General features: G+C 49.9%; 6 protein-coding genes across 6 annotated transcripts; 3 read left to right on the forward strand and 3 right to left on the reverse strand.

Moving 5' to 3' along the window:
• Positions 1–456: 456 nt before the first annotated feature.
• N7506_008759 (LYAR-type C2HC zinc finger protein) lies at positions 457–2,237 on the reverse strand (the record flags this gene model as incomplete). Its single annotated transcript, XM_056958052.1, has 4 exons — positions 457–1,677; positions 1,757–1,909; positions 2,011–2,133; positions 2,217–2,237. 4 exons carry the CDS (start codon positions 2,235–2,237, stop codon positions 457–459), a joined length of 1,518 nt encoding a protein of 505 aa, XP_056807442.1.
• Positions 2,238–3,758: 1,521 nt separating this feature from the next.
• Positions 3,759–4,601, reverse strand: N7506_008760 (flavin-linked sulfhydryl oxidase ERV2; the record flags this gene model as incomplete). The annotated part of the gene is made up of 4 exons (XM_056958053.1): positions 3,759–3,774; positions 3,830–4,102; positions 4,164–4,292; positions 4,384–4,601. The coding sequence occupies 4 exons, from the start codon at positions 4,599–4,601 to the stop codon at positions 3,759–3,761; spliced, it is 636 nt and encodes a 211-aa protein (XP_056807443.1).
• Positions 4,602–5,041: 440 nt separating this feature from the next.
• N7506_008761 (GH92 family glycosyl hydrolase) lies at positions 5,042–7,448 on the reverse strand (the record flags this gene model as incomplete). Its single annotated transcript, XM_056958054.1, has 2 exons — positions 5,042–5,636; positions 5,686–7,448. The coding sequence occupies 2 exons, from the start codon at positions 7,446–7,448 to the stop codon at positions 5,042–5,044; spliced, it is 2,358 nt and encodes a 785-aa protein (XP_056807444.1).
• A 991-nt stretch (positions 7,449–8,439) lies between these two features.
• On the forward strand, positions 8,440–9,647 carry N7506_008762 (uncharacterized protein; the record flags this gene model as incomplete). Its single annotated transcript, XM_056958055.1, has 5 exons — positions 8,440–8,677; positions 8,735–8,878; positions 8,930–9,043; positions 9,093–9,287; positions 9,352–9,647. 5 exons carry the CDS (start codon positions 8,440–8,442, stop codon positions 9,645–9,647), a joined length of 987 nt encoding a protein of 328 aa, XP_056807445.1.
• Positions 9,648–11,332: 1,685 nt separating this feature from the next.
• sit2 (putative siderochrome-iron transporter) lies at positions 11,333–13,292 on the forward strand (the record flags this gene model as incomplete). The annotated part of the gene is made up of 3 exons (XM_056958056.1): positions 11,333–11,637; positions 11,691–12,304; positions 12,355–13,292. 3 exons carry the CDS (start codon positions 11,333–11,335, stop codon positions 13,290–13,292), a joined length of 1,857 nt encoding a protein of 618 aa, XP_056807446.1.
• Positions 13,293–14,595: 1,303 nt separating this feature from the next.
• Positions 14,596–16,457, forward strand: N7506_008764 (MFS transporter; the record flags this gene model as incomplete). Its single annotated transcript, XM_056958057.1, has 6 exons — positions 14,596–14,611; positions 14,706–14,943; positions 14,999–15,393; positions 15,452–15,513; positions 15,561–16,136; positions 16,203–16,457. 6 exons carry the CDS (start codon positions 14,596–14,598, stop codon positions 16,455–16,457), a joined length of 1,542 nt encoding a protein of 513 aa, XP_056807447.1.
• Between the last annotated feature and the right edge of the window lie 48 nt (positions 16,458–16,505).

The following is a 16,505-nucleotide window of genomic DNA, read 5'->3' on the forward strand; positions in this document are numbered from 1 at the left end:
GCAGAATTGGGCGGTGGGGCTAAGGCGGTGACGTAGCTTAGTGACTCAGGCATTGCATAGATGACTCATTTTTTCAAGTTGCCCGGAGTCCCGAGTGGAGCCCGGGCATTGCAGAGGTGAGATGTGGGTCGATGATCTATACAATTTGACTCACGATCGTATCTATGCTTGTCGAGAGGCAAAGAACATGATCCTCAATACTTGGACCTTGATTCTAGACTGAGAAGTAACATGCATTGCTGACGCATCTCAATAAAACAAAAAGATCAAGTCAAGGTAGACATTATCAATGCAATTTAGTCCCGTTCCACATTAATATGAACATGCGACATCTTAGCCGCTGCATCGGAATAATCAAATGGCGCTATGCAAAAAAATAAATCCAGTCCATCCACCTCATAAAGAACCAAACCACTCCGTTTTGATTGTCTTTGAAGCCCAAGCCCAGCCCAGGTTCTAGATGAAAAGGACAATCTCGCCACGGTCGTTGCGACGCAATCTCAAAGCTCTCCAAAGATCCTTCTCATCATCAAGTCTGCGTTGGTAGCCAGCTTCGGTCTCGTACTCGTTCTCGAGATCACGATGGAGCCGCTTGAGCGTCTTGTTAATCGAACAGCCGCGGGTACTACCCTGAGGCACGATGGAAAGGAAATGATGGGCAAGTTCACGTTGAAGATCCTCATCTGTGCGCGCAGGCGGCTTGGACTTCTTGTAAACCATGACCTGGTGGCTAGGTGAGTCCGCTGAGCCACGACCGTCGTCGATCTGCTTCAGACGACGACTGGGCCGTTCGTCAGCAGGGTTGCTGCTCTTGCGCTTGGACTTGCGGGTCTCCTCGGGAGAATCGCGCGCACGGTGTGACTTCTTACTCTTGCGGACTTCGATTTGACCTTCGGCGCTGGAGGAGCTGCCGCGGCGGGCACGCACCACTGCCTTGGGGTTGACCTCTGTGCTGCCGCTGGCGCTGGAGACTGCCGATCCGCCGAACATGGAGGACACAAGGCGCTCAGCGCGATTCTTCATGGATATTCCCAGACCGGGATCTCCGTTACCGTTAACTTCTTTACCATTGCGGCGACTGCGCTTGATCGGGGATGAAGTGTCCTGGTAGGCGCGGCGGTGGGTCTCCGGGCTGTCGTCGCCAGGAGAGGGCGAGCGCATCATGCGGTTCAAGCCACCGGTGAGACCAGAGTGGTTCAGCATTGGGGTACCAGCATTGTTGATAATGCTGGAGGGGGCATCCATCATTGGGGTATCGGCTCCGTCGCGGGGGGTGCTGAGAGCATCTGGTTGTCCGCGCTTGCGCTTCTTCTCGCTGGCAGTGCCGGGTACCTTCTCCTTGCGGTCCTTCTTCTTCTTGGGTGCGGGTGTGACAAATTCTGTAGATACGTTAGGGGGAAGGTCCGAATGCGGGATATTGCCAGTGCCGTAGGAGAAGCCATGCTCGTGGTAAGCGACATCGTAGTTCTTACCCTCGTCGTCCGTAGTCGGGTTGGCCTCAAAGCGAGCCAAGGCATCACTGGGTTCGAATACCGATTTGGCATTGGTCTTCATCTTCATCTGTTCCTTGGGTTCCACGATAGAGACCTTGGAAGCGTTTGGAGTCTGCTCCGTGACCAGGTAGTCAAACACATTGACAGGCTTGTCATTTGCCGGTGCCGGAGCGGGGGGGACGCACTTCGCCCGCGGGTGGGGGTGTAGGACAAGGAGGAGGAGGTGCGATCTTGGATCCCTCGCCATCTGAGCCGTCCTCCACACGGGGTTGCTGGTGGCGGTTGTTGGGGGCTTGCTTCGCGTTGGCATGGGCGTTGGCATTCTGTTTCTGATTGTTCTGTCCCTTCTTTTGGTTCTTGGTGGGCTTCTCCTTGTAGAGAGCACCCTGGTACTTTTGCGCTTCGCTCATGCAGGACTAGTGATTGACTTCGTCAGTGAATGCCTCCCTTGGACTGGGTAGTATGGGGCCTCATCGCAGTAGACACAAGGATTGTGTACTCAACTGACTTGACTTACCGTATGCGATCTGTACTCGGTCCCCCAAAAGTGCACCATGCAATCAATACAGGTAAAGGAAGCGCCATGACATTGGCCGCGATGGGGGTCGAGCTTCTTCTTGGTGAGAACGTCACCGCAAGCCTAGCAGGATTAGCAGACTGTATATGCGCAAAGCCCTGGCAAAGATTCTTCTATTCGCCATAGGCAGATATCAGCCCACTCACCTCGCAAGAGAAAGAAACCATATTGAGAATGATCGCCCCGCCTGTAAGCAGAGAAGAGTTCAAGGGGATAGATATCGAGCGCGAAAGTGGTCAAACTGCGTAGAAAATACGCCACACGGTGAAGAGGGGGAATATCCCTTGAAAGATATGGGATTAGCGCAACGAACTTTCCGGACTTGACTTTTTTTTCCCGCGAAATTTGGAAGCGCGCGCGCGACTGACTAGTCTGAATCGGGTCAACGCTAAACCAATTTAGGAAGTATGAAATGTGATTCAGCGCAAAACAGCAGACCACCCTCTCTTTCTGTCGTAATGATGCTTCTTGTTCTCGAGTCTAGCCAATAAGACACTGGTAAGATTTCGCTCTAGTTCTCTTAAACTGTTTCACTATATAACGGCTATCAGTCTCACTAGAATCAACCATTCTCCCCCGGACCTGACTACCAAAGAAAGTTTGCAACAGATAAACTACTCGGTACTTTCTCCCATGCTACTGCAACCTATAATTGGCCCTTTTTCACCACGGAGTATTATGTCTACTATTTTTGGTGCCCTGGATCTTCCCACATACTTTCATATCAAGTGGCGAGCATTCAAGTCAGATTGGTCAGTGTTGTAACCCGCATGGACCACATCCAACATGGTTGGCTGGATAGTCCCTGTCAGGAGACCCCATCTTTTCATTTGCTCAGTCAACATCTGAGCAGTTGACGCTATTTCTAGCCCGAACCCAAATCTTTTCATCCCGCTTGACGATATCCACGGCCATCTTTACTGATTCGGGATCTGGATGTCTTCCCCTCCTGGCACATGCAAATGGGGGTTTTGTATCACGAGGGTACGACCTGGCATCGTCTGGATAATGAAAAGGATCGCAAACTTTAATGCTTCGGTCATGATATTGTTCAGTGCGACGGTAAAGACCTGGCCGATTCACCGCTCAGGTTCAAGGGTATACCGGCTAGGCCCGTCGGGTCATGCGCGCCATATCATCACTGGGGAGGATGATCTACCAATGCTCAGGTGCACTCGGTGGCTAGAGATCGGCAGTCTAGTCCAAAAACGGCACATGGCGACTTTGTGGGAGATCCATGAAGTTGTCAATCATCTCTCACTATGAAATCTCTGTAGTAGAGCTACCTCCGTGGATATGTTCCTAAATGCTGGCCTTCAATGGGACCCTTGGAGTAGGACTCCCAGGTTCTATACACCACAGATGCCTACTTTGGTCTTTGCTTCCAACCTTGGAAGGCTCGGATCATCGGGTTCATCCATCTGGCATCACGGTGATAATAACAAGTACGAGACGCCTCCGAAGATGCGCTAAATCGGCACAGTGATGTAACACAATTGGCCCCCCTCCAAGCCAAAGCCACATGCACATGCAAAACACAAGGGTATAATGATATTGATACTGTCAGTCGACAATCTATTACTGTACAAGGAGACCAGCTCCATCAAGACACATAGTCCTGTCTCAAAAGTAATCCCACACGCCAAGGGAAGGCTAGGAAACATGCATGAGGCGAGGATTCAGGTCTGTCAACCGCGGGTAGTCCTGAAACAGATGTTAGTGATCAAGGGAACAAAGTATACACCACATAGTCGCTCACGCTTCTTTGGAAATTTCCACCGCGGGACCATCATGATCCGCGCCCTCCCCCTCAGATTGCGAGGCTGATCCTTTTTTGCCGCCCTCTTCTTCTTCCCCGCTGCAACCACAATCGTAGAAGTCGCCAAGGTTGGCGCAGTCAAATTCAGGCTTATCAAGCATCGCATTGACCTCATTATGAATGAAGCAAGCCCAACCCGAAGCAGCATTACGCGACGAGACCTGAGGCGGATATTTGTGTAAATGTTGCTGGAAATGTTCGGCACACTCCCCACTGTGTCACGTCAGCCTCCAATCCGCGCGCAAACAATCCATACCGGGCAGGAGCTTCTTACCATGGGTACAAGCGAGCAAACAGGTAAATATAAGAGCGCAGCGCCTCTTTCTGGTCGTCCGTGGGGGCTTCCGGGTATCGCGCCATAACGGTGTGGAAATACTTCCATGTCGCACGACCTAGTTCAGCCCTGGATTCCGACCAATACACGGTCAGCAAGTCGTTCCACTGCTTGACACGTAGATATTGCCAATGTCTGTGTGTGGAGTTCCGGCGCTTACTTGACTGTTGCATTGCCTAGCTTCGGCATCACCACGGCCCCCTTCAATGTGCTATCTTGGATGCTTATCCCCGGCGCGGGTACGGTGTGATCGATATGGCCCGGCGCGCGAATTGCGGGACTTGGGGGGCCCTGTGGCCGGAGAAAGAGGAAGAAGATTAGGCATAGTGCGATCACTGCGCTGGTGATAATGCGCCGGGTGAGCTGGCGGCTCGCCATGCTGGGCTTGGGTCGCAGATCCGGGGGGCTGCGAGGGAAGCGATGTCGCCAAGGGTCCGATCGCGGGAGCGCCTGGGACTAATGGAAAGGCGAGATTCCCAAAAATGAGAAAGAGCAGTTTCAGATGGGCGCTTGAGGATTTGGGGAATTGGAACAAGGAAATCCACGTGTACTTCGATTCGTGGCCCGCTGCGGGTCACCTGACCATCGGTACTTTCAGAATATCTTAAGCTTTTATCACCATTGACTTTCAAAGATTATCATTACACTTGCAAAAAATGAATTATCCTTTCGCTAATGGTGACTGGGAGTATGCTCGCTTTCCGAATTAGACTACGGAGTATGGCATACGATGACCCACATCGGATGTGCTCCGCGGTTTCATCAACATATAGAAAAGCAAATCTGAGAGGCTAATCAATGCTACACATTGCCGCTGTTTAGATCTCATCCATAATGAACGTATCGCTTATGCTCGGAGGCAAGTCTTCCTTCCGCGTGCCCCAGGTACTTTCATGGTCCCCAAGCGTCAGTTCTAGCGTCATACCCTGCGTAAAGAATTCATGCCCAATCCAGTTTTTGTTGTAGGGCTTTCCATCGAGCGTCGCACTCTGGATATAAATGCTCTTGTAGCTTTTGTCGAAATTAACATTGCGAATCGTGGCCGTTTTGTTGGTCTCCGGATGAGTGATTGCGACAGCCTCGAAGAATGGAGGTATGATGAGGTAGACATTCTGACCTGGGTTCGGGAAAAGCCCCATCATGCTCCATGCCAAGAATGATCCCATGGCGCCTGAATCATCATTTCCAGGTAGTCCGCTCTTCGTCGCGTTGAATGAAGATGGGATGTACGCGTGAGCTCGACTGGCGGACAAAGCTGGACGGCCGGCGTAATGGTAGTCATATACGGTGAGGAAAACAGGCTCATTACCCATATCCGCTAGGCCTGAGGTGTGGAAGTAGTCAAGGCGGGAAACGAAGGACTCAGGGCCGCCGACCATCTTGATCAACCTTGCCATGTCGTGAGGAACGAAGCTGGTGAGGCGTGAGCTTTAATTCTTGAAGTGAAAGAAGTGATACATACAATTGATACTCCCAGATGCTAGACTCGAAGGTCTCGGAAGGGTTTGAGGTAAGAGAACACCATGAAGCCAACGCACTACATGCAATGGGGTCTTGATACCCCCATGTCCCATTGATGTACTTGGGCTGGAAGAAGCCGGTAAACCCAGTGTCTGTGCCATTGCCCAGCAAGGACTTTTCGTCCTCTTTGTACAAGTTTTGCCAGTTTCCAGATCGTGCCAAGTAAGTAGAGTAGTCTTTGCCGAGACCTTTGGCTACCACTGACAGACTGTAATCATTGTAGGCATACTCGACCGTCCGGGAGATACTTCGTGAGTTGGTGCCAAACCCAATGTAGTCGAAGTCAAGATATGGGATATAGTGGAGATGCTTCCAGCTCTGGAGACCACCTCGTCCTTCATAGGACCATTCAAGTGGTTCATTCTCTGCATCATTGACCATCGCTTTGTACGCGAGTTCCCAGTCAATTCCAGTGAGATTTTTGACATAGGCATCTGCCAGAACAACATCGGCGTTAGAGCCACCCTGCGTCCAGCCTTTGCATAGGCTCATGCGGCAATCAGGTAGCCATCCTTCATGCTTGAAGGTGTCCAACAAGCTGCGGACCATTTTCGATTGGGCCTGGGGGTCAATTACTGTAAGGAATGGATGCTGCGATCGGAAAGCATCCCACAGACAATAGAACGAGTCGAAATATGGCTCGTCGCTTTTCCAGAGCGGGTTCTCACCAGTCAAGTTCTGCGGTGATAGCATTGTCCGGTAAATACCGCTCCAAAAAGCGCTCAACATGTCATTGCTCACACCACCCGAAGTGACCTCGATAGGACTCAGCTTCTCGCTCCATGCAATCTCCGCTTGGTTGCGCAGATCATGAAAGGCATCATCTGGGTTGGGTACTTCCGTTTCGGCATTTTTGCAAGCTTGGTCTGTGCTAATAAAGCTGACGCCAACTCTCACAGTCACGGTCCGGTCTTCTGAAGGATTAAAGCTCATATAGCCTCCAGCTTGCAGATAGAAATTGTTGAAGCCACGGGTGACAAAAAGCTGCTGTACCGATCCGGCTCGATCATTGACCCAAATCCCACTGTCTTGAACATCGTCACCGACAAAGTCCGCACAGAAGTATGACTGATAAGAGCCAGCCCCGAAGCTCGGCAAGAAAGTGCCATTGCCTTTCATTCGACCCTTGTCGGCTTCAATATTGATCGAGGCATTCTGACGACTATCCCACAGATCGGTCAGATCCAGTGAGATGAGTGGGTTGAGATCATTTCCATCGGCCGTTGTTCCTCCGGGGAAGATGAAGCGGTACAGTGCAGTGTGTTGTGCAGCAGTCATCTCAGCCTTGATGCCACTCTCAAGCGTCAATGCAAAATACCCGGGCTTGGCGACAACAGAGTCATTCTTGTAGTGTATAGCGCGTGCAGACTTGGGAAACTTGCAATTGTCCACAAGATTGTCCTTACAGTACTGAGGGAACAGCGGGAAATTACCCATTGACGGATTTCCGCCTGTACCACTGTCGTGCATGTGCGAAAAGCCGGTGACATTGCTACCATCGGTCGAGAAGCCGCCTGTATTCTGGCCATCGACATCGGCAACGGGCTTTGCCATGCCATAGGGCAGACTTGCCCCTGCAAAAACATTGCCGCCATTCGTTGACCCGATCAAGGGATCGACATAGCGTAAGTCATCTTGCGTCGCGCCTGTGCCCCGGACATATTGGAGGAGCAGGAGGCTATAAAAGGTGTGTAAAATTGCCATTGCGCTCTGGAATGTGAACAGTTAGCTGCGCGTGGCGACGCGTCAAAGCTGTGTTGATGCGGATGTTGATGAAGTGATGGACGCAGAAGGCAGAAGGCACGAGTGCCTGCAAGGAGGTTCATCTCGCGTCGACTGTAACGTCGCATTCATGAGATTCACAACCTGGCCAGTGCTAGTGCTGGATACCAGACCCTTGTGCGGGGTTAAAGTATCTCCAAGTCAATGCACTGTGTTCCTGTGCGGCATGGCTCTCGAATCTTGGGGTTCCTGGCGCTTGGACGTGCTCCCTAAGCGATTAGGATACAACATCGGGATGAATTCTAAAGAAAAGAGAATGCAGGCCCGAGGTTATGCTGATTTCATTGGAGTATGCTTACACGCCGCGACATTGACCCTCTTGATCGTCTCATCACGCTAGTTTCTGTCACCAAGCTTGAACTCCATGATCGTCACCATGCTCCCGGTACATACACCAGTTTGAGTTAATTTCCTAACTTCATTTAATTGTTGTTATGCAATCATGAAGATAGATGAAGTCATAAGGATAATCCGATGTTAAGCATTGCTTAATGAGATTTGGTGGCGGGGTTATGCAGCCTGCTGACTCCCCCCACCTCGAGGTTAACTACTCCGTACTGTACGGAGTAGCTCGTTCTGTCAAAGCTGAACAACCAAGCGATAATCCGGGATTTTTTTTGACTAAGTGTACAGGGTAAACTCACCAGAATACTAATTTGCATATTAATCTCAGCCTTGCATCTCGACAGCTTTTGCTGAAAGAGTTTGTCATCGCTTGCGATTTTACCAGATCATCAAACAAGGCCGGAGTTAAGCAATGGAGGTAGAATAATCGGGACCCACATTGAAGTCATCAAGTCCTAATTCCGAACCCAGGCCAAAGACAATGAGTATAAATTGAGCCGGATCGAACTTCAGTATATTCTTCAAGTTCAAGACAAAAATCAACACTTGAAATCAACACTCTACAAAAATGGTCAAGACAATCCCCTTCGGTAGCATTCAAGTTCCCTCGCCAGGCTTTGGAGCCATGGGCCTGAGCTTCGGACTCGGCTCTGACTTGAGCCTCGAGGAAGCTGAGCCTGTTCTCCTTAAGGCAATTGAGCTAGGCTGTACCTTCTGGGATACCGCTGTTGTCTACCAGGCTGGAGTTAACGAGAAGCTTCTTGGTGACTTCATCAGGAAGCACAATGTCCGTGACAAGGTCTTCAGTGAGTTTTCCCACACCCTAGAGTAAGCCATCAATCGTACTAACATGCAATTTCCAGTTGCCTCCAAGTGTGGCTTTGACGTGTTTGGAGGAGGTGGCTCAATCACCAACTCCGCCGCGCACATCAAGCAGTATATCGACGGCACTATCGAAAGATTGGGCTTCACCCCGGACTTGTACTATCTGCACCGAATTGACCCCAGTATGTCGCCCAGACAAAGTGTCGGCTAGTTATAATCGCTAATTTGACCAGACACTCCCCTCACTGAATCCATTCCTGCTCTGGATGAAATCCGCCAAGCCGGAAAGACCAAGTACATTGGACTCTCAGAATGCTCTGCTGCGACCCTGCGCAAGGCGAACTCTAGTAAATTTGCCCCACAAAACCCAGCAAGCTCTCTGCTAACGACGAATAGTTGCCAAGATCGATGCCGTTCAGGCCGAGTACTCAGCATTCGAGACAGTGCACGAAACAGATAACTTGATCGATACCGCTAAGGAGCTCGACGTCGCCTACGTCGCATACAGTCCCCTCGGCCACGGATGGCTGGTCGATAACTTTGATTACAACTCCCCCGACGACTTCTCTCCCGATGACTTCCGCCGTAAATGTGAGCAAGCAACACTACCCCGATCTTTCCGATGAAGCCATTTACTAACTCAGACGCTCCTTAGCTCCCAAATTCCAAGGCGAGAACTTCTATAAGAACAAGGAAATCGTGGAGGCAATCAAGGGAATCGCTGCTCGCAAGGGCTGCAAGATCAGCCAAATCGCACTCGCTTGGGTTGCTACCCAAGGAATGATTGCTATCCCAGGAACTACCAAGGCCGCTCGCCTTGAGGAGAACTGGGCATCTCGGGATATTGAGTTGACCGAGGAGGAACAGAAGGAGATGCGCAAGATCATTGATGCTGCTAAGCCACACGGAAACAGATATGGACCTGCCCACCAAGCGATGGTTGGCCACTAGAATATACATATAGAACAGAGCAAGGTCAATTAGCACCTGCTTCAAATACACATGCATTATTGAGAAACCCGAAAACATCTTGTATTTGCTTCGACTGGGCTAGAACATAATTAGTGGAGCCCTTGGTGAGACGAAGATGGTAAAACAGATCCTACTTGTATAAGGCAACTGTCGTACGAGGATTGCTCCAGCGAATTGAACTCCCCAGACAATCGCTTAACACGCGAAGTAGGACCCGTACTACCATTAAACCCGTGAGACCCCTCCGAAGGACCCGAAAAAACGTCTGCATACACTACCGGCAGATTTGCCGAATCTCCAAGCTCCAGGGCTCCAGGGCTCCAGGCGTCGCTTACAGACCCACCCGACCGAACAACTGGAGCACCCGAGAAAAACATTTTATGCCCAATCGTGCCACCGGGGGCCCCGGTGGGACCAAGAGCTGACAGGATCGTAGTGGCCACATTTCGTACTGCGCTCCAACAGAAAATGTCACAAAACCTGCACCATGGTGTCAGTACGAAAGGATTTGGGGCGAAAAACCTCCCCAATCCACATCGAGAGATCTGATTAGATCAAATGTCGCGATCCATGCGATCCATGAATCTGTCCTGGTCAGTCGCCGCAATCGGTCCCGGAGATGGGGTCCATTGGTGGCGAGTATGACGCCGCTGACAGCAAGGATTAATTCCAGCCATGTCGAATTGCAGTCGCACGCGAGGGGCGACAAACACCAAGCGCAAGTTGAGCAAGATTCTGGGTGTGGTCGACTAGAGTGCAAAACCATCGTCAGGCAGAACGATCACAAAGCTCATACTCCGTACACCGTACTGCGTAGAGGCGAAGCATTTTGAAGCGCCGTAAGCGCTATGCAAAAATAAGCCATCCCGCCTAAGTGGGCCGCTGTCTCGTAAACCCACGGGAGGGGCTTGCCTAGCCTCTTGGATTCAAAGGCATGCAAGGCTTCATAGCGTCATTTAACTTCGTGGACTCCACGGGTGCTCGTATCTGATTATCAGATAACGGGGCCGGCGAAGTTAATGTCGGTGGTTATTTTGAAAACAAAGTTGTCAATGCCGTGGGCTAACTTTGGAAAAAGGTTCACGGTCAATTTATCTATTGCTGATTGGTTGGGGGCCGAGCAAGAAAAAGGATGGATTTTGACTTTCCGCGTGCCTCGCGTGGGAAAAAGGCAAGGAGCCAAAGAGAAGCTGAGACATATGAGCTAGCCATTCGCACATATGTCTTACATTTCACCTGATGCTACGGAGTACGTGCAGTATATTATAAGAGCACGAAGTAACGAAGGAAACTCGAAGTAGACGCAAACGGGCGACGGATGAGGCAGGGTCGCAAAGGGAAACTGCGACCCTGGAAGCTTTGGGGGAAAGTTGCACTATTCCTAATTGGGAATTGATTAACGGCGATCATCATCCACTGCAGCCCCTAATTGGCCCAGCTATCAGATTGAGGACGGCAGTATTATCTGATCCTCTCCATCGGAGACTCCGAGAAAAAAAAGAAAAGAAAAAAAGAAAACCGGGGGGTGCGGGAATTTTTCGTCTAGACGCCTGGACCCTGTATATCCCACGTAGACCCCCGCAGACTCTCTTTCCTTTCCTCAACACCTCCTGAGGACCTCGAAATCAGTTCGAGCTGAGCTCTGATCACGGACTTCTGTGGCTATGGGCGTGTTCGATGCCCTCCGAGGCCGTGGGACCGCCAACCAGACGACAGAAGTATCTGATACGAGTAACACTCAGAATGAGAAGTCAGTCGCGGCTGGCGAGGACCAGCACCCACCGTCTTATGACGCCGACACGCCCCCAATCTCGTCGGATGGGTCGCACCACGGGGATATGTTCGATGATGCAAAGGAATTAGCCCATAACCCCGATACCGTCACATCCGACGCCGAGCTGGGTCAACAAAAGGCGGAGGCAGCAGCTCTGGTATGGAGCCGACCAGCGTTGGTTGGTATTTATGCATGGTAAGTGGAGAAGAGGTGGCTGGAACCTATTGTCTAACAACTCTTGATGACAGGATTTGGATTTGTACTTTCATTTTGGCTTTCCACTCGACAATCAGTGGTGTTCTGATCAACTACATTCAAGGAGGGTTTAAATCTGCACCCCAGGTCTCCACCTCCTATATTCTGGCGAACATCGTTGGCGGTGTTGTGAAACTCCCTTTGGGTAAGACACTGAACCTTTGGGGTCGTGCCGAGGGCACTATCGTGTCTGTGGCCGTCTATTTACTCGGCATGATTATTCTCGCTTCTTGCAATGGGCCCAGTGGTTATGCCGCGGGATACACACTCTACTGGATTGGGTACTACTGCTTGTACCTCATCCTGAATGTGTTCGTCGCCGATACGTCTGGTCTCAGGAACCGAGCGTTCGCCTTTGGATTTATGCAGACCCCGTTCATCTGTACTGCCTTCACGGGCTCCCTGGCCGCAAACTCGATTTATACTAAATACGGCTGGCGCTGGGGCTACGGCATCTTTTGCATTGTGACTCCATTTGTCTTCTTGCCCCTCGCCATGGTGTTCAAGTACTTTGAAAACAAGGCAAAGAAACAGGGTCTCCTCCGCAGACAGCCCAGCGGTCGAACCACAATGCAGTCGATCATTCATTATATCCATGAATTCGATGGTAAAAGCCCCAAACAAATCACGATAACTTCAGTCACTAACAAGTACCAGTTATCGGTGCCTTCCTGCTTATGGCTGCCTGGGTTCTTTTCCTCCTACCCTTCAGTCTGGCTCAGAATGGTCGCTCCACATACAAAAGTGCAACATTTATCGCTCCTCTCGTTATCGGTTTCAAGATGTTCTTTGTCTTCGCCGCATGGGAGAAATGGGGCGCACGAACTCACTTCATCAGATATGAATTGATCAAGCGACCCACCATTCTCGGCGCATGTATATTGTCCGCCACGCTGTTCTTCAGCTTCGAGCTGTGGGATCAGTATTTCTACAACTTCATCATCATCACCTACGACATTGGCACAGTCTATGCAGGATATATGCTCCAGATCTACAATGTCGGCTCGTGCTTTTTCTCCCCCATCATTGGAGCAATCATCTGGTCCACCGCGCGCTTCAAGTATATCTGCCTGTTCTTCGGCGCCCCCCTCATGATCCTCGGCTCAGGATTAATGATCTACTTCCGTGGTGCCGACCACGGAATCGGCTACATTGTCATGTGCCAGATCTTCATTGCTTTCGCCGGCGGCACCCTGGTCATCGGCGAAGACATGGCTGTCATGGCAGCTGGTGGTCGTGAAGGTACCCCGATGATGCTGGCCCTCATCGGACTGTTCTCGAACATGGGTGGCGCAATCGGTCTGGCCGTTGGAGCAGCGATCTATAATAATGTCTTCGTCGATACCCTTGCCGCTCAGTTGCCACCTGATCTAAAGGGCAACGCTACCCAGATTTATTTCGACGGTATCAACACACAGTTGACCTATCCTTTCGGCTCACCGCTTCGAGATGCTGTTGCCTACACTTGGGGCCATGCTCAGCGCATGAACTGTATTGCTTCTACTGCCATCTTGGCTTTGACGATTCCTTGTATCTTGGCTTGGAAGAACTACAACGTCAACCAGAAGCAAAACAAGGGCCGGATGATTTTCTAGATGAGCTTTCCATGCACCGTATATCCTTCCGGTCATGGATTTGGGATCGGAAAGCTTTCTACTCTTCTTCACACTGTATCAGGTGTGATCCTTGTTCTGCTGTGCAGAGGAAGATCTCGTATCTTCAATGTTTTTCTCTCTTGTAATTATTCTCCTGATCATGAAAGATACCAAGTACATAAATACATATCAATGATTTGCCTTTCAACTCTACCTATATCCAAACAATAACCTTGGAATCTTGGAAGAATTGGCCTGAAATACCATACTTGGTAAAATAACCTGGGCATAAATACACATGTCGAGGGACATACTGTGGTTCGATCGATGCCCAAAGCAAGGCCCCTCAGCAAACGCAGCCGGAGAAATTACCAACATTAACTGACGTGAGATAGATTCTCCCGAAACCACATGGCCAAGACCTGAACACGAAGCTTGCATGTCGGAAGCTATCCGGTGCATAATTTTGTGAATCTTGCCTTTTCCCGAGTCAAACCTCGGAAGGTTCTCATGGGTTACAACAGGCTCTCAACCTCGACGCTGGAGACCCATCTCAAGTGGACCCTTTTGTGGGGATAAAGATGGCCCTAACCCCAGATTTGCTGGAGTTCATTATTTTTATCACCACAATCTCTTTCACAATCAGTATGGAATGTCCAGGGAATGGCAGTGGGATAAGCTTTGACCGCTTCAAACCTGTAGCCGACTCAAACGACGAGCTTATGTGCATACCCGCTTTTTGTTTGTTTTATGCCAACCCCTCATGTGCTCGACTCACGAGCCTACGATCTCCATCGTATGATTTGCGATGAGTTTACTCAATCATCTAAGATACATCGTATGTTCAGTTGTGATTCACAAGATAGCTCGACAAATGGCTTCAGATGCTATTTGCCCAAATGTAAGCAACTTGAGCCTCTTTGGAAATCGAAATGCAGGCCAGATCCATAATTTATGCACGATTTCAGCCCTTTAGTTTCGGCGTGCGGCGAATGCTCCGAAGCTAAGGCGCGCTGTCATAACAGGGCCTTCCCCAGTGATCGTTTGGACAATGTGTTATTTCTCTCACTTGACTTTTCCTATTAAACCCTTTCATTCTCTCTCTTTTGCGCCCAATACTTATCTAGCTAGTGTCACCAAATCCAGCTACTATCCATAGCTAGTCATCCATCCCCGCATATTTTGAGAGTCAAAACACATCAATCGCCTGATTGAAAGACCCACAGTATTTACACCGACACGCTCTGAAGTTGGATATTATTTTCAGAATCTTGGTCGCTTTGGAAACTAACATACGCGCAGAATGAGCCAGGACGAAAGTAAGCTCTTGCTCCGGTGATTTCACCCATAGATAGGATTTACACTGAGAAAGCAACCTCGGGAAAACCAAAGACTGACACACGATTTTCAAAGAAACATTCCCGTGCGATGAAGCAACACCAACAGCGAGTGCTCACCACATCAAGACAAAATCAGAAGAGCTAGACCTCGAAAATGGCTCCAGTGAGCCTGACGCAAAACAGGAAGAGCCTCCCAGAGACCCAAACATCGTTGATTGGGATGGCCCAGATGACCCAGAAAATCCATTTAACTGGACAGTGAAGAAAAAGTTGGGCGCGACAATGTCTATTGCATTGATCACACTTCTCACGTACGAATATCTGTTGGTGGTGCTTCAAAAACGATGCTGATGTTACACGTGACAGGCCCTTGGGATCATCGATGTTCGCGCCCGGCGTATCACAACTCGTGAAAGACTTTTCAGTAACGAACGTCGAGTTATCATCATTCGTGGTGTCGGTATACCTTGTCGGATACTGCTTCGGTCCCTTGCTCATTGCGCCTCTATCGGAGATATACGGCCGGCAATATTTGTATCACGCGTGCAATATTCTCTACGTGATATGGACAGTTTGCTGCGCTGTTGCGCCTGAGATCGGGAGTCTTGTTGTGTTCCGCTTCTTAGCTGGATTCGCTGGTAGTTGTCCGCTGACTATTGGAGCCGGGTCGATTGCCGATATGTATGTGCAAGAGAAAAGAGGCGGCGCAATGGCTGTTTGGGCTATCGGTCCTTTGATAGGCCCCGTCATTGGTCCAATCGGTAAGTTGCTTTTCGATTTTTTGATCTGTTGTTCCACTGGCTGATTCTCAATATGAAGCCGGCGCATACATAGCACAAGCCAAGGGGTGGCGATGGACGTTCTACATTTTGGCAATGGCTGTAGGTTAACTTTCATACTCTGTCTCAGCAGATGCTTATTCTCGCAGAGTGGTGCTGTTGCTATCAGCTCTTTGTTCACCATTAGCGAATCTTATGCGCCAACCCTTCTTGCCCGGAAGACGCAGAAACTAAGAAAACAAACCGGAAATCTCAGCCTACGCTCTGCACTCGAAACCAACATGACAACAAAAGAATTGTTCTGGTTCTCTATCATCAGGCCCGCGAAGATGCTGTTCCTCTCTCCCATTGTGTTCCTTCTGTCCCTTTATGTTGGTTTGGTATACGGCTACCTGTACCTTTTGTTTACAACCATCACCTCCGTCTTTGAACAAAACTATGGATTCAGTCAAGGAAGCGTTGGATTGTCGTATCTCGGTATCGGCATTGGCTCAATAATCGGACTGATACTCTTAGGTGGAACCTCCGACAAACTGCTCACATATCTGTCTGCTAAAAATGGCGGAGAGAAGAAGCCTGAGTACCGCCTTCCACCTATGATTCCTGGATCGTTGTTCGTCCCAGCTTCATTGTTCATGTATGGCTGGACGGCATACTACCACACTCATTGGATCGTGCCTATCATTGGAACATCATTCCTTGGTATAGGCATGTTGATCACCTTCGTAAGTCCACCCTTTCCTGTTTTCATTTAATTACACGCGTTGGCTGATGCTGGGCGTGTGACTTAGATGACTGTCACGACATACCTGGTAGATGTGTTCACGGTTTATGCCGCTTCCGCGATGGCAGCCAATACTGTTTTTAGGTCTCTTGCTGGTGCACTGCTTCCACTTGCCGGTCCTAAAATGTATGCTGCCCTAGGACTGGGCTGGGGGAACTCACTCCTTGGGTTTATTGCATTAGCGTTTTGTGTTCTTCCAGTCATTTTCTGGGTCTATGGTGAACGTATTCGAACCAGTCCAAGGTTCCAAGTGCGTATTTGATTTGGTCACTTTTTTCTGTCTTTGGTGACTCGGCAACGATCTTGGTCT

This window comes from Penicillium brevicompactum (assembly GCF_028827555.1).
Source record: "Penicillium brevicompactum strain IBT 35665 chromosome Unknown utg000006l_segment0_segment0, whole genome shotgun sequence".
In the NCBI taxonomy this organism is placed as follows: domain Eukaryota; kingdom Fungi; phylum Ascomycota; class Eurotiomycetes; order Eurotiales; family Aspergillaceae; genus Penicillium; species Penicillium brevicompactum.